Source organism: Lytechinus pictus, chromosome 6 (assembly GCF_037042905.1).
Source record: "Lytechinus pictus isolate F3 Inbred chromosome 6, Lp3.0, whole genome shotgun sequence".
NCBI classification, from domain to species: domain Eukaryota; kingdom Metazoa; phylum Echinodermata; class Echinoidea; order Temnopleuroida; family Toxopneustidae; genus Lytechinus; species Lytechinus pictus.
In genome coordinates this window covers 7,005,193-7,029,921 of record NC_087250.1, presented here as the reverse complement: position 1 = coordinate 7,029,921, position 24,729 = coordinate 7,005,193, and the positions used below count along the sequence as shown (strand labels likewise).

The 24,729-nt window shown below is 38.5% G+C and overlaps 1 protein-coding gene across 1 annotated transcript; it reads left to right on the top strand.

The window, feature by feature from the left end:
- Nucleotides 1-23,323, top strand: LOC129263881 (uncharacterized). The gene is made up of 9 exons (XM_054901800.2): nt 1-79; nt 7,236-7,409; nt 8,421-8,624; nt 9,555-9,642; nt 9,941-10,156; nt 10,983-12,391; nt 17,673-17,772; nt 19,141-19,320; nt 21,512-23,323. The coding sequence occupies exons 1-9, from the start codon at nt 74-76 to the stop codon at nt 21,772-21,774; spliced, it is 2,640 nt and encodes an 879-aa protein (XP_054757775.1). The 5' UTR covers nt 1-73; the 3' UTR covers nt 21,775-23,323.
- The last annotated feature ends 1,406 nt before the right edge of the window (nt 23,324-24,729 follow it).

The following is a 24,729-nucleotide window of genomic DNA, read 5'->3' as shown; positions in this document are numbered from 1 at the left end:
GAGGGCAGCAGACCTACCAAGAAAAATAATAATTGAAGACGGCAGCCGAATGCTTTGTTCCGTACACGAGTAGATGACGGTAAATATTCTCATTTTTATTCCTGAATCTTGATAGTATTTGTATATTTTGCCTGTTACCAGTTCAACTAACATTACAAGATTTTTAAATGAGGTGATCTGAATATTTTGTGGTGTTGGATCGCATTAAGATCGTGATGTGAGTGTGGACATCTGACAGTTCAGCATGCATGCGTCGGTCAATACGTGCGCGCATTGTGCAGGTGCAAGGGCAAATTGCTTTCATTGTGAAGGTGACGCTTGAATTTGAGTGCGTGGGACTGAATGAGAAACTGAACAAGATTGACCTAAATCAAGACCTTGCCATTTGGAATTTAAAATACACACTTATATTTAATTAATGTCCCACTTTCCTTGTCCTTAGTAAAGGAAGTGGGCATTATCATGAAATAAGTCGCCAGTCCATTTTTCACCGTGTTCACTGCCGTTTTTAATTTTAATTTGCAGTGCTGCTACTGCTAGCTGGTGACACATTTGTAACGTTCGGTAACTTTGGGTCTAATGTCGTTAGGCCTGTAAATTATACCCCTTTCATAGACCCCATTATGCGGATAATATCCGCATAATTTGGTCGTAAAATCGGAGCGGGACCAGAGTTATCCGCATTATTTCGATGCTGCAATTATCCGCATAATAGCGGCATCGGGACCAGATTTTGACTTTATAAACGTAGGGTGTCTGAAGCCACACTGAAAAGTGTCAGCATAAAACAGGCTGATTTTGGGGAAAATATGGCACACTTTTTTCGGGAAATTCAGGCTGCTAAAAAATGTGATCTGAATGGATTATTAACTTTTGTTTGGCATGTATGGAAAGAGAAAATTAAGGGGCTTCTTTTGACAGTAAGGACAAGTTTATAGGATTATTTGAAATAAGGATTTAGAGATAAATTGCAAACCCTTATTTGTGTGTGTGTTGAGATTGTTATTTCCCCAATACGTTTTCTATGGGAAAATGAAATTTCTGTTTTGCACAAATTTTTTAACTTTTGTCGCAATTTTTCATTGTGATCTGGTTTCCAAATCTTTATAAAAATCATACCATCGGAAAGAGCATAAAAATTCCTATTAGACACTTTATGGACAAGTTTTTGGCATTAATAATAAATTTATGACAGCTCTCGGAAGCTAAAAATTAGGATTTGTGTGTGTCCATTTCTTAACTACACAGTCTATGGCAGGAAAATGCTGAAAATTGACCTAATTTCATTCTTCTTTTTTGCAGCCAATAATTGGATTTTTTCAAAAAATATTATATTTCTGTCAGTCTGAAGGTTTTTTCTCTTCAAATTCACAAAGAAAATGCGATATTTCCTTGAAATAAGAAAAATATTTTTTTTCTCCAGACACCCTAATAAACGCATTTCCAAAGTAATGCGGATAATCGCCATGGTGCGGTCACAAGGTCACCCTTTTCCAACACAACCCCATGGGAGGGGGATGTGTACAGGTGACAATTATCCGCCTTTTTCAGGTCGGGCGCTCGTAAAAAATAGTGCGGATTATTTTCGGAGTTTGTGAATGCAATTTTTATTGAATTATCCGCATTACTCTTAGGCGGATAATTGGAGGATGGGTTTATGAAAGGGGTATTAGACTTTGTTGTGGACTTACGCCTTACTCTTGTAGATCTACACAATGCGAGGCTGATGGCACATGCGAGAAGAGAGAGGCGACTTATTTCACGATGAGGACAGGAAGTGAAAGGGATAAGGGATGAGCATTTTTTTTTTGGTAAAATCAATTTAGAAGTCTACGTCTATACACTCATTCAATGAACAAGGTCATGAAGGTTAGATCTATATGATAACCTTGTTCTCTGTTACTACTCCATGTGTGGCAAAATAAGGTTGGCAATGTTTGACTAATTTTATCTTTTTCTTTGGGGACTTTGGGACAAATGCTTGATTTTTTGACACTCAGTTTCCATATTATTAGTATTACAGCTATTCATTATATAACTTTGCTCCTAAATGAATTAGATTCTTTGAATTATTTTTTTCTTAATTAAAAATAGAGATTGAAAAATGAATTTTTTTTTGCCATTTTACTTTCCACTTAAAGAGGGCGTATGCAAAAATATGCCCAAATTTTAAGTTTTTGAGCGTTCTGGTGAATACAAAAATTATTCCCAAAATGCCAATGAAAAATAAATTGCAACTGTATAGAAAGTAGTATTTCTTTGTCATAAAGTCATAAAAGTAATATTTTAATGATTTTTTTAAAAGCGTGTGCTGTGTACTGCATTGGCATACAGTACCATTGTCCTACCTGTAGATTCCCCACAGGCAGGATGGTTGCAGTGAGCAAGTGCGTCTGTAGGCTATTTGATTTTGAAGCTGAAGGGAATTTGCATTTTGTCAAATTTTGATTTTGTTTCGATTCCAAGCTGCTATCCCGAATGCCTGTTGACTGCTGAGGTCTGATTGTAAATAAGATAATGTTGAGAATTTTTAAAACAAGACTAGGGCTGAGTCAAAATGTGAAAACGCTGTTCAAATGACCATTAATAAAAGAATAAAGGTTTCCTATTTTGACAACTGTTTGAGGGGATTATTTAATAATAGAAAAAAAATACCCCACAGTTGATGAAATTTCACATTTTTTCATCTGTGAAATGGCCATCAGTTTTCCACATTTCTTTGAAATAGTTTTATTTACTTGGCCGTGGAAACTGTCAAGAAAATGAAGAATATTCCCTTCTTTCTTGACCCTGAAACATTGTTTTCAGTTGATGTCACACTAGATCGACTAAAATTAATGTTTGGAATTTCTGCATGTCGGAACACAGTGTGAAATTCGGGCAAATCAATTATCGTCATTCCCAAAATCAACCAAAACTTTTGTTTTGTACCACTCAATATTGACCTGATTTATACCTTTGGAGGCCTTTTCTCGACTTAAAAAGAAATGGTATCACCTTTAAGATGGATTTGTAATGTATGCATTTTAATGAGTAAAGCAAAAATTCATTTATAGCCTCATTGTATTGTGATTCTGTCTTGATTGTTTATTGAGTGATACAATTTTTTTTTTCAAATAGAGAAAAGGACCCCAAAGGAATAAATAGTTCAATATCAATGATTCAGAGATCCTTTATCCTTGTCTTATCCATCAGCACAAAATAATTGTAAGTTTAGGTCTATTAATGGAATGATAATATTTGTTTTGCCCGAGTTTTTAATATTTTGTAGACATTTATGTTAGTTGATCTAAAGTGACATCAACTGAAAATGAAGTTTCAGGGTCCAGAAAGAAGGGATAGATCCATGTGTTCTTTCAACAGGAGGGCATGTAATACAATACAGATTTTTAAAGAATACATCATGGATAAAGAGTTTGTTTCACCATAAGAAAAAGCAAAAAGAGAAATTTTGGGGGTATTTTATAGTCCATCAAAGGGAAAGTTGTTCACATGTGACATCATACATCCTTGTCGCATTGCCAATAGGAGGATCTGGGCATTTATAGCGATTGCAATATTCAAATGCTCATAACTTTCTCATTATTTGTCCGATTTTTCTCAAACTTTCTTTGTTCTTATTCTTTTATTTTTCTGTTTTGACACAAGCCTACTTGTTCCAAAGGTTTCATTCCCCTTTAATAATTGGCCTGATTTCCAACAGAATGTATGATACTGTTATGAATTCATACATGTTTTAACAGATAAAGAATCAACGAAGAAGAGTGGGTTTTGAAGTTTGAACCCATGCCTTGTAAAGTGAGTGCAGTGTAGAACTAATGAATTCATATAGTTTTTACTGTCCACAGCAACAAAAAATCAATGGGAATACAGTGCAATGACTCCTTACACAACAATTGCAGAGGCAAAGATATTCTTTTAATCTTGCCATTACATACTGTAGAAGGTAAATTGCCAATTCGTCTACTGCCAGCTCGTCCAATCACCTCATTGTCTACTTTCATTTTAATGCCATTCCGTCCATCAGCATTTCGTCTACATGTACCAACTAGTTGGTCCAATCATCACTTTGTCTAATCACCATTTCGTCTATGACCATTTCGTCTCATAACCAGTTGGTCTAATATCCATTTCATTTTCATTCATTTTGCACAATTTAACACTTAGTCAAATTAGACCAAATGGTATATGGAGTAAATGGCTCTTGGACCAACTGGTTATTAGACGGAATGGCATTAGACTAAATGAAAGTAGACCATGTGGTGAGCGGACCAAATGATAGTACATGTATACGAGTTGGCAATGGGAAGAATTGGCATGAGACGAATTGGAAATAAACCACATAGAATCGGTTCACTCATCTTCACTGAACCTGTTGTTTTCTGCTTTCATAGTGCAATAGTGATTTAAAGACTTATGACTGGTAGTGCAGTATACATACCGTAAGTAACGGTGTATTAACCGCACCCCCCATTTTCGGATGGAAAAAAAAAAAAAAAAAAAAAGAGTCAAGAACCAAAAAATATCGAAGAATTACTGGTAAAAAATGATGGGAAATCAGCGCTTCGTCACTTATCTGCAAGTTGCCGATATTATTGGCCACTTCCACACTGCGAGTCACCTCACACACACACATATGGTACTGGTGTTCATTGCAAGTACCGATACCAGCATCAACATGGGGGCTCACCCATACGAGAAGATCGTTCATATCATATTTCCTGCATCACAGCCCCACTTTTGCTTTCAGAATTCTGTCTAGCATTCAATGTCTTGACATGAATTTTAGACAAGGGAATACGGGAAGGTTCAAGATACGAGAAATTTGCGATTTTGTTCAGGTGTTTTTCTTGTCTGCTTTGAACCACTACTGGTAGTTCTCAGTACGTGTGTGGCGGTATCTTACAGACAGCAAAATAGGAAAAAAAATGCTAGTACCGGTATACCGTATTTTCAATGGGAGCTCTGGGCGGGAATAAAGTGAATAATAATTAAAAATAAAAAGTCGGAAGGAGTGAAGATGGGGATTGAAGATTGATTTTGAGATGATGGATGATAGAGAGAAATGAAGGAAAGGCAAATGAAAGAAATTAATTGTCAAATAATACCAATAATTTGTCAAACAAAATAACTTCCACGGAAAGGTAAAGCGCCAGCTTACGTTGACGTTGCGATAAACATTACACATGCATGTCTTATTCGGCTAGCTGCACCGCGCTGTGCGATCGATTGGCGTCTGAACTTTGCCGCGATGACTAAAAAATGACAACAAAGACAGAGTCACACCATTAAAAAAAGTCAGTTTCATGAAGGTAGGTGCGTTTGTTACCGTGATATAACTTTGAGGGACATTTACGGCAGATACCGGTAGTCATAGTTGCTTCCCTTTTATACCCGCGGCTCATACCCCTCTAAACGGGATTGCCCCAAGCGGCTACGCTCGGCCACCCGACGCGAGTTGAAAACTGGTAGTGGTATCGGGCTGAGATTGGCTTGGCTCAGACCTGTCACCGTGTATAAACCGCACCCCCGACTTTTGATTCTGTCCCGCCGAGAAAAAGGTGCGGTTAATACACCGTTACTTACGGTACTCTTGGATAACTACATATGTAGAAATGTCAAGGTTTCCAAAAACTTGCACATTTATGGCCTTCACTATCTTTGTTAGGACATGGAGCAGTCTGCTGTACAAACCAAGACTAAGCAACTTCCTAAAGCTGCAAGTACAGGGGCAAGTGTTTTGTGCCTGGGACTTTAAAATGAATTAACTTTTGATTGCATACGTTTGTTTAATTGTATGTTTGATTGCATTGCTCTGTTCCAGGGGCGGATCCAGGATTTTTCAAAAGGGGGGGGGGGTACATATTTCCGAGGAAAAATTTAACAAGCAAAAAAAAAAGAAAAAAAAGAAAGTCTTCATTTTCAAAGGGGGGGGGGGCACACTTCTGTTTCAACGGCATTTTACATTACAAATTTAAATTTTGTTTCTCAAAAAGGAGGGGGGCACGGGCTGGCTGTGCCCCCCCTGGATCCGCCAGTGCTGTTGATTGTATTTGGAAATGAATTGAACTTGAACTTGAACTTAATTTTGATTGCACGTACTGTATGTATCACTCCCTAAGATATCAGTGTTCCTTGCCTGAATTTACTTAATTCAGTTTGATTGCAAATTTGCAATTGCATGCTTGCTTAAATGATTGCCTGAATGAATGAATGAATGCATTTTGGATTGAATTGTCTGTGGATGGCATCTTTGATTGATCGAATGAATGATCTATTAAGTATTATGCATTAATTAATGAGATATAATTTCTTTATAGATCTACAGTGTAATAGATGGCGGTATAAAGCAGTTTGTTGTTATGATGCAAATTATGCAGTGACAAGTGTTTCTGACCTTTGGGTATGATGATTGCGTGTTTTATTGTTGATACATAAATAAATTTTTATCTATCATACCAGGAGGATTAATTTGCAGTTCCTAAGCTGCATGATTTACAAGTACAGTAAATTTCCAAATGTTTGTTATTTTCCAGCTTGGTCTTAAGCTTAATGGAAACTGGATTGAATTGCTTGATTTGAATTTTGCCCTCTTAGATTTCTAGGTCCATTGCTTATATTTGATTGCCTAAAAGGTTTTCACCTTATTTTATATGAAATTAAGTATTTTTTGTTGAGGAACATCAAATCATAATTGCATGTTTCTTTGATTGCATTTAATGATTACATTTAAATGTTCACAATTGTTTTTGTCACAGAGCGGTTTGCTGTCAAGGCAAAAAACGTCCACAAGCTGCAAATACAAGAGCAAGTGTTTCCTGTCTTGGACTGTGAACTTTTATTTTTTTTAATTGCATTTATGATTGTATGTTTCTTTTACACAGGACATGGAGCAGTCCACTGTGCCAGCCGAGTCAAAGTCACTTTCAGAAGCTGGCCTGGAAGTACAGGGATAAAGAAGTATTCCATGTCTTAGACTGTGAACTTGTATTTGATGGCATGTTTGATTACGTGTTTGATTTCATGTATGATTGCATGAAATGTCCCCTACCAGGACACAGCAGTTTGCTGTGCACACCCAAGGCAAAGTCACCCTTAATGCTTTGAGTACAGGAGCAGGTTTTTCCTGTCTTTGGCTGTCAACTAGTATTTGATGGCATGTACATGTATGATTGCATTTTTGATTGGATACATGATTGTATTCTCCTTCATTTCGTTGTATCCAATCAAAACAGGACATGGAGCAGTCCGCTGTGCAAGCCGAGGCAAAGTCACTCCCAGAAGCTGCAAGTACAGGTGCCAATGTCCCTTGCTTGGGACTAGTAGATGCTATCATTATCAAAGAAGAATCTGAAGGCGGCGTCTGGGATAATAATGGAACTCTTCAACAGCAAACTCCGATACAACAGGTGAGAGGTCAAAGATCAACTCTGGTACATGTATGGGGAACGACAGAAAATTACATGTTCACAGAAATGAACAAAACTTTCACAGGATCATAAATGATATCTGCCGAACAATAATTTGGGAAAATGTATAATTACTGAGTAGTGCTCAAATGAAGATCAGAAAAACTATGGAAAAATGCCTGTCCGTTTATAGTGTGGTCCCACCTGTTGATTCTTGTGTTAGCTACATCAGTAAAAGTATGTGGTCATGAAATGAATGTAATTCTAAGCAAGCCTAAGTGATTTTAATCAAACCTTGTTCTTCTAAATAAGCATTCTGGCTTATGAACATTTCAGGATTGCATCAACTATTTCCTTTCAGAATCGAATATCTTTACCAAAACTCGAACTTACATCATAATAGTTGGGGCAATGGGTGGCACATATAAAGCCAGTGGCTGAAGAAATTTTAGACATTGAGCATGCTCAAACTTGACTTACTTTGCCTGACATACTATGTATCAATCTTCTGAAGACGGACAGTCAACCTGCCAGAAATGCCAAGTCTTCTCATCCACCCGTGCTCTACACCTCCACTCTCCAACTCAAGCCAGCCTTCTACTCGAGCCTTTCATCTTGCCTACTTCTCAATCTTTTCTTTTCTTCTCTTTCTGGTTTGCATTCTACTAGGGAATGTGCAAATTATAGACAAATCCCTTGTAATGATATAAAATGAATTAGATTGGTTATAAGCATATTCATCTGAGAATTTAATATTTGTTCAGGGGTGTGAGAGTTCAGATTTTTAGCTGATTTCAGATTATTTTATTTTTATTTTCAGTTTAATTTCAGCCTATTTTTGGCTCTTCTCGGTACAAAAAGGATGGGAGCTCTATCTATTTCAAACTTCCTCAATACTCTTCAGCTTTTTTCAGATCTTTATATTTGTGACCACTCACACCCCTGTTGTTATAGATAACTAGTTAAATAATATTATCCTAATTCTTAATTGACCATCAAAATCACATGTAGGTCCAAATCCAGACCCAAGCCCAGGTCCAGCCGCAGGTCTTCTACCAAGCAGTGACCACCGGGTATCAGCAGCAGCAACCGGTCAAGCAAGCAACTGCCCAGGTAATGGCCGATGTCCAGTGGGTCAACACGGCCAGGAACAACATAGGAGGGACCACGACCGTTACGATCGATCCTCTGGTATACGAGACTGCTTATCTACAGGTGAGGAGGGGTGCAGGGATTGTTAATCTTGATAATGAACAGAGAAGATCTGGGCCTCGTCTTACAAAGAGCTACATGTACGATTGATCCGATCAACCTTAACTGTATGGAAATCCAACAATGTCATTATTTTTTCTTCAGGAAATTTGCACAATGTCCTTTATGTAAATGAGGAGAAGCACGCTGAATTGTCAAGACGACGATATCCTGTCTGGAAAACATTTTTGAACAAACATGCATTTAAATGTTGACATTGCTGGCTTTCCATAGTTGCGGTTATATACCTCTTCTGAGTCTAGTGAAAAAATAAGTTCTTGCTGGATTGGTTAGAAAATGTGAAAAGCAACTAGTGAAAACATCTTCGCTTGGTAAATTGTCTAAATTTGAGCATTTCATTAAAGAAACAGAAGTTTGTTATGCCCAAGTCATTTTATCTGATCAAGGTATTACATCAAAGAGCAACGTGGAACGTTTTAGAAATAAAATTCTCTTTTTTTATGAGAGTGATTTGGCACGTATTTCCATTTCTAATTACAAATACTTAGGTTGTTTTTTTATTGGATTCTGTTTAAAGATAAATACCAGTTGTGGTAATGATCTCAAAATGAGTTCGAAACAGAATCCAATAAAGTGACCACCCAAGTGTTTGTATGTATGAATGAAAAGTAGGTGCCAAATGGCTCTGTAAAAAAATGTGTAATTGCTGAGAAATGAGCAAAATAAGCACGGAATTCCTTAATATGTCGGGTATTTTTCCAAACAATATTAATACACTCAAAATACACTAGATCTATGATAATATGGTAGCATTTAAACCTTGATTTTAAAGACATTCTCATGAAATTATTGTTTGCTGCAACTACTTTCTGTCACCTTTAAGATCATTACAGTACTCCAATTGTTATTTATCTGTAAAATATTTGTTTTTAGGCACAGGCTAACAATACGGTGAAGGCGGTAGATGAGAATTCTCTGGACGACGATCATGAAGCCGTCATCATTCCTAAATCTAAAAACAGTGAGTATAACTTGGTACCTGTGACAAAAAGCATAGCAATCATAGTAGAACTTTGTTTTGGATTGATTGCATAATTGACTCTGGTTACACTGCAAAACATTGCATGATATTTAGGATCAACATCAATATATAGATTTTTTTTTTTTAGATGACCAAGTAGTGAAATATGGAGGTGTCTCGTTACTGAATGATAACTTAAAGGAATGATTTTTGAGGATTTATTTATTACTTGCTCCGAAACGTCAATGTCAAGTTTTTTATTTCTTCTTTCTTCCTTTGCCCCCATGTCCGATCCCAGATCTTCAGAACGTTATCGTCATGTCAACGAACAACTACGAGGACGGGAGGAGAAAGTTTGACAAGAAATATTTCTGCCTGTACTGTGAGAAATCCGTCTCCAAGATCCCGCGCCATCTGGTCAAACTCCACTACACAGAGGCGGCAGTCATTGACTTTGTGCATGAGAAAGATCCCATTCTCAAGGATGCCAAGCTGGCAAAGTTAAGAAATCTCGGTGAGTTTGATGGGAAATAGTCGGTATGCGCGTAGGTACCAAGCAAAATACAAATAATATGCCTATTCCGATTTCCTTCCGATATTCTTAAAATCTAGGGCAACACGTTTTGATAAATGGCCAGCTCAGATGTCTGATATGGGTAATATAATATAGACAAAATGTTTATTTTATGGCCATTGTAATGTTATTGATTTTGAATTTTTTAAAAGCAATCATCAAGAATGCGTGTATCAGTTCCATTTATTTGATTTTAGGAGAAAAGAGCATTGTTGATTAGATGCCTTGCTCACGGGCATAGGTGCCGTGGCCGGGGATCGAGCCCAGGGGAGTGTTTCATCAACATTTTCATCCGACAAGTTGTCAGATCTGACATCTTTCTCTGATGTTGATTGGCTGAGAGGTACTGTTACTATGGTAACTGTCGGATAAAATGGGACTTGTCGGATAAAACGTCCGACAAGTCCTTTCATGAAACGCCCCCCAGGACTTGCAAATGTCTAGTCAGGCGCCTTAGACCACTTTGCTAGGGCACCTTCACGAACTGTGACCATTGTAACTAGGCCACTTTAGGGACCCATTTCATAAAGAGTTACAACTGTTGTAACTTTGCCATTATGGCAACTACCATGGCAACCTTGATTCTGATTGTCTGCTGAGCCCTGTTACCATGGTAGTTGACATAGTGGCAACATTACAACAGTTGCAAGTCCTTAATGAAACGGGCCCCAGATCTATCATGTCTAGTCTTGAATTGACTTTGTTACACCTATGTGTTTGAGGTGATGATCCTTTAGCTATGTTTTTTTTTCCTCTTCATTTGCAGGTAATCATAGACACAACATGCACGTCCTACAGAAAGGCAAGGGAAGTCTGATCGTGAAGAAACGACCGACGTTGGGAGCAGACCCTCGCGAATACATTCCATGCTCCTACTGCTATGCATACTATGTCAAGCGGGATCTCTGGAAGCACGAGTGCCCTCTTAATGGACTTCGCGAAAAGACCAAACAAAAAGGATCAGTTTCGTCTGATGAGGGCGTGCTTTCCGTCGCGCACCGGGAGTGCACGTTGGAGGAGTTACGCGGGGACGTGCTCGGAATCAACAAAATGGATGACGTGTCGCACTGTATCAGTTACGATCCGCTCATATTGGAGATTGCGCAGAAAGAGTGTCTGAAGTTGAATCATGATCGCGAGGAGGCGGTCTCTATAAAGCTAAGACTCCGTGAGTTGGGTAGACTGTTGTTAGAGCTCAGGTTTGTGAGTGGAGATCCTCTAGCGACGTTACACACCTTCATTGACCCTGCCAAGTTTCAAAATGTTGTGATTGCTGCGAGGCGCTTAGCAGGGTTTAACCATCGGAGATACAACAACTCCTCGCCGAGTCTTAACACCAATGTTGGGTACTCGCTCAAGAAATGCACATACATCTTACAGGCCAAGGCGTCGACCCTTGGGGACACACTCGCTTACAAGCGGGCTTCAGAATTCCATGACATGCTCGAATTCCAGTTCCATGAAGAAACCACCTTGCCGCACTTTGGAAGCATTTTAGACGAAGGTCGAGGGAACCCTAAGTGGTTATCGCTAGCGCAGGATGTAGCTTGCCTGACATCGTACCTCAAGAGGATAGCTCATGAACAAATGCGAATGCTTCACACCAATGAAGATATCTATGATGCATGGCTCAATCTCAGCGAGATTGCCCTCACACAAGTCATACTCTTTAACCGACGGCGGCTTGGAAGCATCGCCAAAATGAAGCTCAGTGACTATGCGCGCAAGCACCAACCGCTTCACCCGGACGTTCACGTCGTCTACGACGCCATGAGTCTCTTCGAGAAGGAACTTTGCAAGAAGCTCACGCGCATCGAGGTCATCGGAAAGAAAGGCAAGGTCGTACCTGTACTCCTGACCGACGAGATCAAGCTCTGGATCGATATCCTGGTCGCGAAGCGCCACGATGTAGGCATCCCGGATACCAATGAGTACCTCTTCCCGATGATTCAGCCCGATTCTCGGGTGTCCAACACGGTAAGAGGTCTGGAGTGTCTGCAGCGGTTTGCCTTTGAGTGCGGGGCCAGCAGTCCGGAGAACCTTCAGTGCAAGCAGCTGAAGAACCACATTGCTACACTAAGTCAGATCTTGAATCTGAAGGACAATGAGTTGTGCATTGTGGCTCGACTGACGGGACATGACGTCAGGATACACGGTCCTGATGCTATGCTGCAGGTGAGTTCTCACCCCCTGTGTCACCAATGTAAGAATTGCAATGGATTGCAAATTATAAAAGATCCATTCTGATTGGATCCTGGTCAGTGTTTAAAAAAAATGTGCATGCAACGATGATGTTGATTGGTCATTAGCATGCTATGCTTATGGTTGGTCCCGATGCTATGCTGCAGGTGAGTTCTCACCCCCTGTGTCACCAATCTAGACCTTGTAAGATAAGAATTGCAATGGATTGTAAATTATGAAAGATCCATTCTGATTGGATCCTGGTCAGTGTTTAAAAAGAATGTGCATGCAACGATGATGTTGATTGGTCATTACAACGTTCTCGCCAGGTTCACTCTGACGCTTGGCGGCGCGAAGCGACGCAAGCCGCGCAGCGGCCTCGGTGCGTGCGAAGCACGCACGGGGGGAGGGTTCGGGAGGGGGGTGTCCCCCCTCCCTCGCAAAGCGCGGTAGCTATCGAAAATATCAATATCGACGAGCTTAGATTGCTGCTAAATGCACCACATTTTATGTCTATTTAATGCCTCTCCGGCCACACAGCCGTAACGGTTGCGCAAATTGCGATTGAAGCAGAAAGGCAATTACTGATAACTTAAAAATTGAAGTCAATCTCATTTTATACTTACAGTTTATAGACTATTTACATCGATAAATTAACTCCATACTTTCCAATGTTCAGATCGATATCGCTACATCCTTAGAAAGTGCGATTAATTTTGTGAATGCGTGTTGTTTCTTATGTCAATGACCGACTGCATCTACGGACCGCATGCGAAGCCCTTTGAGCTTGCGCTGCGTCACGCCCTTACTAAATCCAAAGATTGTTTCGACTTTATACCTCGGTCACATTTGTTCTACGGCGGCCGTACGGCGAGTCGAAAACAGCCGTTTTAACATTTTTTGTACCAGCTGAATATAGGTGGTTACCGTGGTTTGAATACAAATGAATAAAACGGCTGTTTTCGACTCGCCGTAGAGCAAATGTGACCGAGGTTTTCTTCCGAGGCTTCCAAATAATGGGCATCGGTATTCATGAGACGGGGTCCCCAACTTATACAATTTGCTTGGTTTTTTGTTTGGTTTATTCGATACTCACTGAAACTATAACTCTCATAAGACTTCTGTTGATGATGTTTATACTAATAATTTCCAATCGAGATTCTTTTATCACTGTCAATTATTGCTGTGTTCCTTTGTATTGTTCGTTACTCACCTATAAAATAATGAATGTGCTGTGCTCATCACGAGCATGAGAAATATTTTTAGTCATTCATTATACTCTAATATTACGAATTTGTTTTTCTTAACTGCGATTTAAAATGTTTTGAAAGTATAGGTTAATTGACAGGAAATAAGATTTCTATTTTTACATAATACATTATGTAGGCCTACAAATACAGCGTGTGTGAAAGAGAGGAAGAGGGGTGGGGTTGTAGGATGGTCGAAGGGAGAGAGCGATAGGGGAGGGGTCGTGGCGTGGACAATGACAAGGGGATGTTGAGATCTTGTGTGTGGGATTGGTGAAGAAGTCAATATTCGAAGCGAATACATTTTTATAGACTTGTCTATACTTCTACCGATGATGACGGCCGAATAATCTTTCTTACATGTATATTTTGGTGAATTTAAAAAATATTTTCTTGCACCATGAGTGGGATGATCGAGGTACGTGATTCAATAAATTGCATCACAATATCACTATAGGTGTAGTTTGAAAATCACGAACAGTTTATTAAAAATGAATAAAAGAGAAAGATCTTCTTAATTTTATAGCCCCCATCCATGCAGCGTAAACACCATGAAGAGTTTTTGAGGTCAAGAAATCAGCTGATTCGCACTCAAACAACAGGTTAACAGGTCACACACGTGGGACACATTCCAAGGGCGGGAATTCGGGGAAACCCGTTTTCAAGCACAATGATTGGCTCGACCCAGAAAGTGAATACTAATTAGATCACGTGCCATCGGCTTTGGGGCGTCTCGTTCACATTCCAACTCATTTCATAAATATCATCCACTCGCAGTATAATTAGGCTAACGACGTTGCCAAGATATAACTTATATATTAAAAGCACAATTCCGATATGAAACATAAAGACATAAGTGAACTTGAAAAATTCATCCAACGATATTCAAATTATACTAGCAACTCATTGTGGTTGTGGGCGTGAAAAAACGATATACATATCCGATATCTCAAAAACTTTCACACATATCAACTTCAATAATTCGTACTTGAAACGAATATCTGTGAATGAATTGCCAATTCCACTTTGTTGAATGTGTACTTCTATCGAAATCTATTGAATCACGTACCTCTCCCGACCCAAGGTGGATTTTTCAATCGCCATAAAGATTATGCAGCCACAATCACAGTAGACACATCCATAAATGAATATTAATTTCATTCGCTACGAACTTAATCGCCTCCCCACAAAGTCACAAACATCCCATCATTTTCATCTACATTGCCCACGGCCACCCCCCATTCTCCTTTTTTCCTTTACACAAATTAATTTCAAATGATATTTTGTTTTAAATCGTAGTTAAGCAATTGTACAACAAATTCATAAAGCATTCACTGTGATGACTAAAAACATTTCTCAGGCCCGCGACAGGTGCGCTCATTATTTTAATTGGCAGGCAAAGAGTAATAAAGAACAATGAAATGAAAATACACTGTACATATGTATAACTCACATTAAAAAATGAGTCGTAATATGATAAAAAGTGTGAATAATATTAATAAAGATTATTAATTATGAAATTATAACAGATTCAATGAATATATGAAAAAAATCAAATTAAATTAGTTTTGGATCCCATCTTATTTTGGAAGACTATCGGATCCCTGGATCAAGGATTTTGATGCCATGTGCGATTTGTATTATGAATGTGACCGTTGCGAGCGCGAGTGCAGTGGCACAGAACTTGGTAGACACACCGTCGCGAAATTAATCAACAGTTTCAAAAGATCCACGTAGAGACTTTGGAAATAATGGAGTAAAATCGGAATTTAAATGTGAATAAATCATTTTGATGTAAGTAAATGAGTTGGACATTATATCAATCCATTCCATTGGCTTTGTCATTATTAACGTGATCTTTGAATAGTTTTTCTCAATTCGCTCTACGGCAGTGTCATCAGAAATGCATTCAATGAATTCATGTAGATGTAGCTATAAAGGCTGGGGCCTGGGACGAGATGAAACTATATTTCGATCGAATTTTGATAGTAATTTTGACACACTTTATTTTTGACATAATAAGTGACAATATCAACTGAAATTCGTAATAATCTAAATTACATTGCCCAAGCCAGTAATAACCCACGATACCCCTCTCCCCTCACTTGTTTTTGAGCGTATTTACTACCATTTTAAAGACGTAAATAATGTGAGCAATGCGATACGCAAATGCGAGGTAAACATCTTCGCGCTTCCCACAAAAGAGATTGGGCCTCGAGTCGAGGTCGTATCGTATATAGCGCACTAGTAGTAGTGAGTGAGTCAAAGAAATCCCGGGAAGAAATCGTGGACGAAATAATCGACAAGTTTATTTTAGGATCTGAAAAGCAGATTATTTTTTATATATTATTCAGTTTTTGTGTAGATCTAGGCCTGCTTTACAGTTGTCGGCCACGGTTGTCGGTGAAGTTCAGGGTTGGCGGATTTGCCCTGAAAATTTTCAGGCTTGGCGGCGCCCGCCAACCGTGACGCGTGGTAGCGAGAACGTTGGGTCATTAGCATGCTATGCTTATGATTGGTCCCGATGCTATGCTGCAGGTGAGTTCTCACCCCCAGTGTCACCAATCTAGATCCTGTAATGTAAGAATTGCAATGGATTGCAAATTATGAAAGATCCATTCTGATTGGATCCTGGTCAGTGTTCAAAAGAAAATGTGCTTACATTGATGATCTTGATTGGTCATTTATAGCATTCAGCGATTGATTGCAAGCTTTATGTTACAGAGCGTTGATCTAAAATTGATGGGTGTTCTTTACACTACAGTAATCCACATGTTTTGCGTATAAATGGTTTTTAAAATTTAAAAAATGCACTTATCATGGCCTTTACTGAGGTCTCTTGGTAAAGGTCAGTGAGAAAGAAGACAAGAAGCAGGTAAGAAATACTAGAGATGATATTCTGTGTTTTGGAAAAAACAACATTTTACACGCTGTCCCAGCTCGCAGGGTAGAATCTGCTCATGGGGCAAAAACACAAATCAGTGGATTCTATCTGCGCATATTTTACGCCATTCACATTGACGTCATAATAAGCGAAGAGGTGAGCAATCAGCTATTGCCGGTGCAGACTCAGCTTCGTGTTTACACATAGAAAAATTACTGTCTGCAACGGCTCGCGGTTCTGATCTAACTGTTTTGGTGGTGCAAAATTGCCGTGTCTGCACCGAGAGCCGATGCAAGTTGATCGCATTTACATGCATAAAAAAGGCTGATTTTGCATCGGCTCTCAATTCTGAAGCAGCGTGTAAACACACGGTATTAGATAAAGTTTTTAATTTTATTACAAGTCATTCTGATCTAGGGTTACAACTAAATGCTCCTCTTTCTCATCTTGTCTTTTCTTCTTTACTTTTCTAATCACATGCTTGTTATTCCATCTCTTCTTATTGTCACCCTCTGTCCTCTCTCTCTCCCTCCTGAACTCCTTGCCATCTTCCCCCGTCTTCATCTCTAGTATTTTTTTTAAAATGCTTCTAATTTATTTTTTGACAGATTTTGATTTTTTTTGTTCCATCTGAGAGCTACATGTACATGAGGTCCACCAAGGTTCTACACAGAATTTAGAAATGACTAGAACATTATTTATGCTTGTCTATACAAAATTTATTCTTAAATCACAAAAATGCTTCTTCTCTGTCATTCATCAATTTCTATTCTGTTTCCTTAATTTATGTCAACGATATAATTCACTACAGTGTCAACTGGGCTGAAATTAAAAATTGTGTTAAATTTCTTTGCGAGATGCCGGATGAGCTCCACATCAGTGATGTGCTAGTTTTTCTTCTCATTTACTCTTTCTAATCACATCTTTGTTGTTCCGTCTCTTATTGTCACCCTCTGTCTCTCTCTCTTCATGCTCTTTTTCCCCCGTTTTATTTTCTGGCTCCTCTGAATATACAGTACCATCTCCCCTTCCTTATCTCTTTGTTTACTTCCTCCTATTTGTAATTTTCCTTTACGTCGTCTCTGCTCCGTATCTTCTTTTCTTATCTCCGCTTTACATTTTTTCTTTTTGTTTCGTGGTACAGGTGATCAAACTTTGCAAGGTGCTGATATCAATAGAGAATGGAGACCGGACTAGACTCGTTGCCCAGTCACTAGATGACATCCCCCTATTCAGAGATGAGGGTAAGACCGCAGATACACTCTATCAAACTGCTGTATAATGCAGTCTAAACAAGATGTTTCTGATTTGCCAGTGCAATAAGGGTGTGCCAATTATTCCACCCCCAAAATATTGATTCACTGTGAAAAGATTCAAGATTTATTATTTGTCAATGTATATGACGTGACATCAACGTTGTATGCGGAATGCACTACAGTGAGGAAAAGTGTGCCCCACTTTTTGAAGTTTTTGTGTTTTGTAGGTCAATGGATTTCAAGAGAAATGATGCACCTGTACGATCATGTGTAAAAATCTCTCTCAAAAGTAATTGGAAATTTTTTTTTATGTGGGTATAAGTACCCGCAAAATGATTCATCCCCCCATTTTACATGGTTTAGATGTTACAACATTTTTTTTTTTCCAGAGATTGCTGTAGAGCATGAGATAAAGTGTTGTGCACAAGCCCACAAAATCAAGGATGTGGCTAGACTATCAGAGTTTGGACATGAGGATTACAAGATTATTGAAATGATTTGCGCCTATGAATATTTATAACAGAAATATGGCGGAATATAAATGCCGTGGATCATCATTATCATCATTTGACATGAAAAATAGATTATCTTATTATTTCTGCAATATCTCCTAGTCTCGCCCCTGCTTTTTCTATAAGAGCTACCTTAGACTAGTCAAAGGTCATATTATTTTTTTTTAGGCAAAGCCAGGCCTTGAGGGACTTGTTACTAATCATCTGGTTCATATGATTTTAATAATAATCGATTTGTTTTTTCTTCCATGGTCCTGACGATATGAACAACTTTAGAGTGGAGTATAAGACACTTGTGAATGCATTCATCTGGTTCATTTCATTTCATATTCCTTTTTTTTTTATTTCCAGAGATTTCTGTTGAGACCCTGATGTTATGAAAAGGTTTCATTTACCCATTTCTAGATATTACTGTGAAGCATAATATATTTTAATGTACTGATCTGATTGATTTGATTTCATTAGTGATTTAGTGATTGGTTATTATTTCCAGGGAATACAGTTAAGCAGAAATATGTGAATGTTTTCATCTGGTTGATTTCATATCTAGATTGTGTTCATCTCCAGAGAATACAATTAAGTAAAAAATATGTAAATACATTCATCTGGTTGAAGTCATTTTTATAATTGATTGTTTTCTATGTTCAGAGATCACAGATCTGGTTGATTTCATTTCATGATTTTTTTTTATTTCCAGAAAATACAGTTTAGTACACATGTATATGTCAATGTGTGCATCCGGTTGAAGTCATTTTCATAATTGATTTTTTTCTCCAGAGAATACAGTTTTATATGAATGTGTTCATCTAGTTGATTTCATTATTGATTGTATTTTTATGTCCAGAGATCACAGTTGAGTATAACTTCATGGAGGATGGGATCCTGGAGACACAGGTTGGAATCTCACCAGTCCAGAGCAGCAGCAGCAGCAGTAGGAGACGATCGTCGTCGTCACAGAAGAAATCTCATAAGAAGAAGCATAAATCATCCTCAGCTTCATCTAACTCCACCAAACAGAGTAAAGGTGAGTCTATCGGCAGACCTGCCAACCAGTACGTTTTTGCAACCAAAATTCGTCAGTACGTTTTCTCTTTTAAAAAATATGTTTTTGTAAAAATATATATATATTTTTAAATATTTTTTTACAAAATCGTAATTTATTGAGGAAAATCATCTCTATATGTCTCTATTTCATAAAACTTACACAAATATGGTAATTAGATCAATGTAATTTCAAGTAGCTTGTTTTTTTTTTCAATCGTTTCGCTAAAGCCAGGGTGAGATACATACATGTTTCAATGTTGGTTTTTTTTCATTCGCAAGAGCAGTGCGCATTTTAGCTTGCATGAGCGAGTGCGCCACGCATTTTATTATGAAATAAACTTTTTTGGGGAAAAATACAGGGTTTTTTATCACAGAATACAGTTTTTCATTCCCAGAGGTTGGCAGGTCTGTATCCGCTTCTTGCTAGCCAGAGGAGGTGACTCTGGCTAGCCCATATCTGCAAAGTTTTCCAATTATAGTAGATCATTCCCATCTTCTCCCAGTGTACCTCATTTCACTGATCAAAAGTTATACCCCTTCAAGATCCTTACGTTCCTCTTCCAATTCTCTCGTTACCCCCAAAGTTTCCAAAACCTGGGTAAAAGATCATTTGTTCACTCATCCTACAAGTTATGGAATAGCCTCCCTGGAAACATTAAACAGTGCTTGACCTCAGAAACTTTCAAACAATACCTTAACACATTTCTCTTCAATTCTTCTTAATTTCCTTTATTATAATTACCTAAAAAGAGCCTTGAGCTCTCTACAGAGTGGATTTGGCACGATATAAGTCTAATTATTATTATTATTATTTGGGGGAAAAAAAAAAAATGTTTTCCTGTAGCATCATGTGACCAAACATATTCTCACTATTTGGAGACTGACCACAGTTCTCTACTGAATAGAATATTTCTAGATAGATGGTGCTATATAAATGTCTATTTATATTGTTATTAGTATTATTATGCTAAGTTGCACAGTTATTCAAGTACTCTAGAGCCAGTTATTTAGTGTATTGTAGACTGACAAGAGTAATTTGAACTATTGATACGGTACAGACGTTTAACAAACTGAAAATCTTTTATGTTCAGAGATTACAGCGGTAGCCAGCGGAGAGTAGCTGACTTTATGTATGAAGGGGATGGTGGGGGGGGGGGGGGGGGCCTGTCTGCACACCTAAGAATTTAGATTCAGATGAAACACGAGTATTTGTATTACACAAAAAAAATCACTCGATATGTTCTTTATAATCTTATGAGTAAGTGTGCCAAACATCTCATGATAATTTGAAAGGCATAATATTTTCTTGTAAAAAAGCCTCGGCCAGTCATCTTCAAATTGAAGAAAAAAAACCGTGCCCCATGTCTGCGCACCCATTCGCTTTACTCCAAAGTCTGAGATTTTGACGAGAAAAGGCTGCATTTTGAGGTCGTCACAAATTCGATTTTTTTTTTCCGCACCATTTTGAGTCAGATTTTTTTATTGATTATCTGTCTATGTGTTGCAGGTGTCGAGTTTAGTTGTTGTGTGTCTTTTATAAGAATGGCGCATACGCAGACTAGGGGCACTAAACAGACTTTGGGGACTTTACCATACTATAGCCCATGTCTGCGAAGTTTTCCAATTGGATCATTCCTATTTCAGGGAAAAGAAAATTGCAATTTTAACCCATGTTTCCCTATTTTTGTTATATTTTTAATGTTGTATTGAATGAAATGTAAGAATGCGTCTGTATCTGGGGATTGCTTAGTAATTTTCTCGGCAGTCAGGGTTGGTAGGTAGGAAAGCCCCCAGTTTTCCTGTACATAATTTTTTTTCTTAAGTGACAAATACAAATAATGATAAAGCTGTTACAAATATAGAAATTGGAGGTTTAGATAATTTTACATATTACAGTATGCAAATAAAAACTGCAACCTTTTTTAAATGTGAATTTCCAAATTTAACTATTTTGGCCGGATAGAAGGCATTTTCCTTGAAATTGTGTTAATTCCATGTTCTTAGAAATTCAGTGGGATTTTTCTGTGTTCAGTATCACAGAAACTGGGGACTTTACCTTCATAGTTCTTAAAGGCAATGCATTGTGGGATGGAATTCAAGCACTCTGCCAAGAGGTAAATTTGAGTCGATGATCAAAACTTTAACATCCGTTTCATTCTTTTTCCAACCAGGTTCAAAGAAGAGTCGGGCGAAGTCCTCCTCGTCATCTGACAGCCCTCGCAAGAAGCCTCAGAAGCGCCCCTGGACACCCGACGAGAAGGCGGCAGTCTTTGAGATGTTCCAACATGAGATCCTGCAGAACAAACTCCCTGGCAAGGGTCCCATTCAACAGCTTCTGGCGCGGCAGCCTGTCCTGGGACATCGGACGTGGAGCAACGTCAAGGACTTCATTAGGAATTACCTTGTCACCAAATCCAGGCAAGGTCTTTTGTAGAAAGCACTTTTCCGTTGAGAGTAGGTTTCATCTGCAGCTTTTGTCCAGACGCCTCGTCTTGTGCCATCGGGAACAGCAATGCGAAAGACTTATTAGGAATTACCTTGTCATCAAATCCATGCAAGGTCTTTTGTAATAGCACCATTTTTTCTCTCATTTTTAGGTTCATATCTGTGTAGCTCATGGCCAGATTACAAGTCTTGTGCTATCGGAAACAGAGAGGCATCCGAGACACGAATAGGAACTACCTTGGCGTAAAATCTAGGCAAAGTCTTTTGTAAAAAGCACTTTTACGTTGAGAGTAGGTTCCATTCTGCAGCTTTTGTCCAGAGGACTGGTCTTGTGCCATCGGAAATAGCAACATCAAAGACTTCGTCAGGAGTTACCTGGTTACAAAATCCGGCAAGATCGTTTGTAATATTGTTTCATTGAGAGTAGATTGTACTACGCAACTCCTGGCCTGACAACTAGTCTTGTGCCACCAGAAACAGCAGCATCCAAGACACTGTTGGGAACTACCTTGTCACCGAACCCAGGCAAGGTGTTTCATATACCGGAACCGTTAGGCTGCACCCGTTACAGTCATATAGCCTTTCACCTACTGTCATAGGTGAAGCAGCATTCACACTTCTTTCAGAAGAAACCTACTACCATGTCTTCAAGTTCATGCAAGTTCTTTGTTGTAAAACCCATTGTCATCTCTGTTGTCCTGACCTCGGTGCAGTTTCCCAGAAACCCTTGTACCAGGAAGTGAGTTCCTATTGTGCCCAATCATGGGCTAAGCAGTGTATTGACTCCATTCAGTCCCACCCATTGAAAGCCAGCAACACCATGATTTCAATCTACAAATCAATCGCACACTCCTCGTAATGTAAAATCAATCTAGTTAATCGAGGAAGCATACGTCTTCAGTCTGTATCACCTTTTGATTACTATGCTCTCATATACTTGGCATTGCTGGCCATCCATAGTTGAGCCGCCTTCATCCAATCATAAAATGGTGTCCTGGTGACTATTGCGTGAGAGGTGTTATTATCCTACAGTTACCATAGTTACACATCTGACACATCTGCTCTCCACCAATCAAAACCAAGGAAAGCTGACAGATTTTACATCATTGTGTGATGTCGAAGAATGCTCCCAGAAATCCTAAACAAAGGTTAGAAAATGCGATGAACAGATTTGTATCCTCTGTGAACTTGTGGGCTTATCAGTTGTATTCATACATGCTGCTATCTAAAAAACCAGGCAAGGTTACGTAATGGTTTGCCCTCAAACTCAAATTCATGATGGCCAATTAAGTTCATTGCTTCATACACATTTTGTGATAACATTTGATCAGTATCCAATGAGAATTCCTCTTTCAAATTTGCAATCAGTCCCAAGCCTTTTGTGTTACAGAGCCAAAAGCAAAATCATGTACGACGAGTAATGTATTATATTGTGTATATGTATCCCGTATAGGAAAGTATTGTGAACTCCCTACCTCTTGAGAAATTAGTCTAAATTTATTCATTTGTTCTTTTTGTGTTGGATGTTATTTTTTTTTTAAGAAAAAAAATGTGTTTATGTGTTACATTACATTGGGACCTATCTCGTATCTTGCCTGTAATGTAAGTAATACCTCAATTACATTTGCTCTACGGCAGCCGTACGGCAAGTCAAAAACAGCAGTGCTAACATTTTTTGTAGTGGCCAACAAGTACCTGGTTTGAATATAAAGGAATGAAACGGCTGATTTCGACTCGCCGTACGGCCGCTGTAGAGCAAATGTGACTGAGGTGTAAGGTGCGCGACTGCGTTTAGCGCTTTGCCGCGTATACGTGTGTTGGAGAAAAAGCAACCCATGCAGATGCAGAAGCCATTTCTGTTGTACATGTATGTGATGCAATATAGCGAATAATGGACAAATCTGCTAGTGGAGTACAAAGAATTCTGTGTGTCAAATTATTTTGAATAATGTCTACTTTTTGCATTCAATTTGTAATGATTTGATTTTACTCTGTGAATTTACCTGTAAAAAATGACAAGATTGCATTGACTTTGATCATGCCCTACGTTATCGTAAAATGCCAATGTAAATACATTTTGTGAAAATGGCTAATCGTGTATAGAGAAAGAGAATCCTGTAAATATGTTATATGTGTTACATAAGTACATAAGAAGGCTGTTTTGACTGTTGTAGAAAATGTGTTTAAAAGGGATGTTTACACTGTGCTTGTCGTTTTTTTTATAAACATGGTCTTGAAGTTTATTTGTCCTTCAAAAAAGTTCCTCATTTGTTCATTACAAAATAGTTGTGAATTGTTTAAAAATGTTTTAATTCAATTGAAGAGGTATTCTTGAAAATGTTTTTTATAACAAGGTTACTTATGCCTATTTTATGTCCATGGACCAACTTGCAGTTCGGGGGAACTTTTCATGAAAAGTTTTGTCATTGATTTTCATCGACTACTTTGCTCTTGGCCAATCGGATGTAAGGATTTTCAGTAGCTTGTAACATCTTTCAGTAAAAAAATTGACAAAAATTTTCATGAAATGCCCCCCAGAGCTCTCAATGTTTAAATGATAGCGGTTCTCCAGTACAATTCATGTTATAGTGGGAGCGTTGTGGTTTTATGGTTCTGACTCTCTTTTACTCAGAGAGATGTGGGTTCAAATCCCAGCCATGGCATCATCCTTCATCAAGAATTCATTCACATTTTGCGGCACTAAAGCCAGGTGAAGTAAATAGGGGCCTGGCAGAAGTTATTTTTTAAAAGCACAGATGTGCAGTGGCGGAACGTGACCCGGAAGAATTGATGATTGGAGGGGCACTGTATTGTTTGAGAACAAAGATGCGCCCCTCCAATGCATTATCTCCTCCGGGTCACAGTCCGCCACTGCAGATGTGGGTACCAACTGCTCTGCTAATGCCAAGGTAAGTATACTGCATTATTGTAGAGCCTGTAGAGA

What these genes read in the sequence shown, in the direction of transcription:
- LOC129263881 (XM_054901800.2), top strand. An exon ending in CCCCCTATTCAGAGATGAGG is followed by an intron (nt 17,773 to 19,140) that starts GTAAGACCGCAG and finishes TTTTATGTCCAG; the next exon opens with AGATCACAGTTGAGTATAAC. An exon ending in CTCCACCAAACAGAGTAAAG is followed by an intron (nt 19,321 to 21,511) that starts GTGAGTCTATCG and finishes TTTTCCAACCAG; the next exon opens with GTTCAAAGAAGAGTCGGGCG.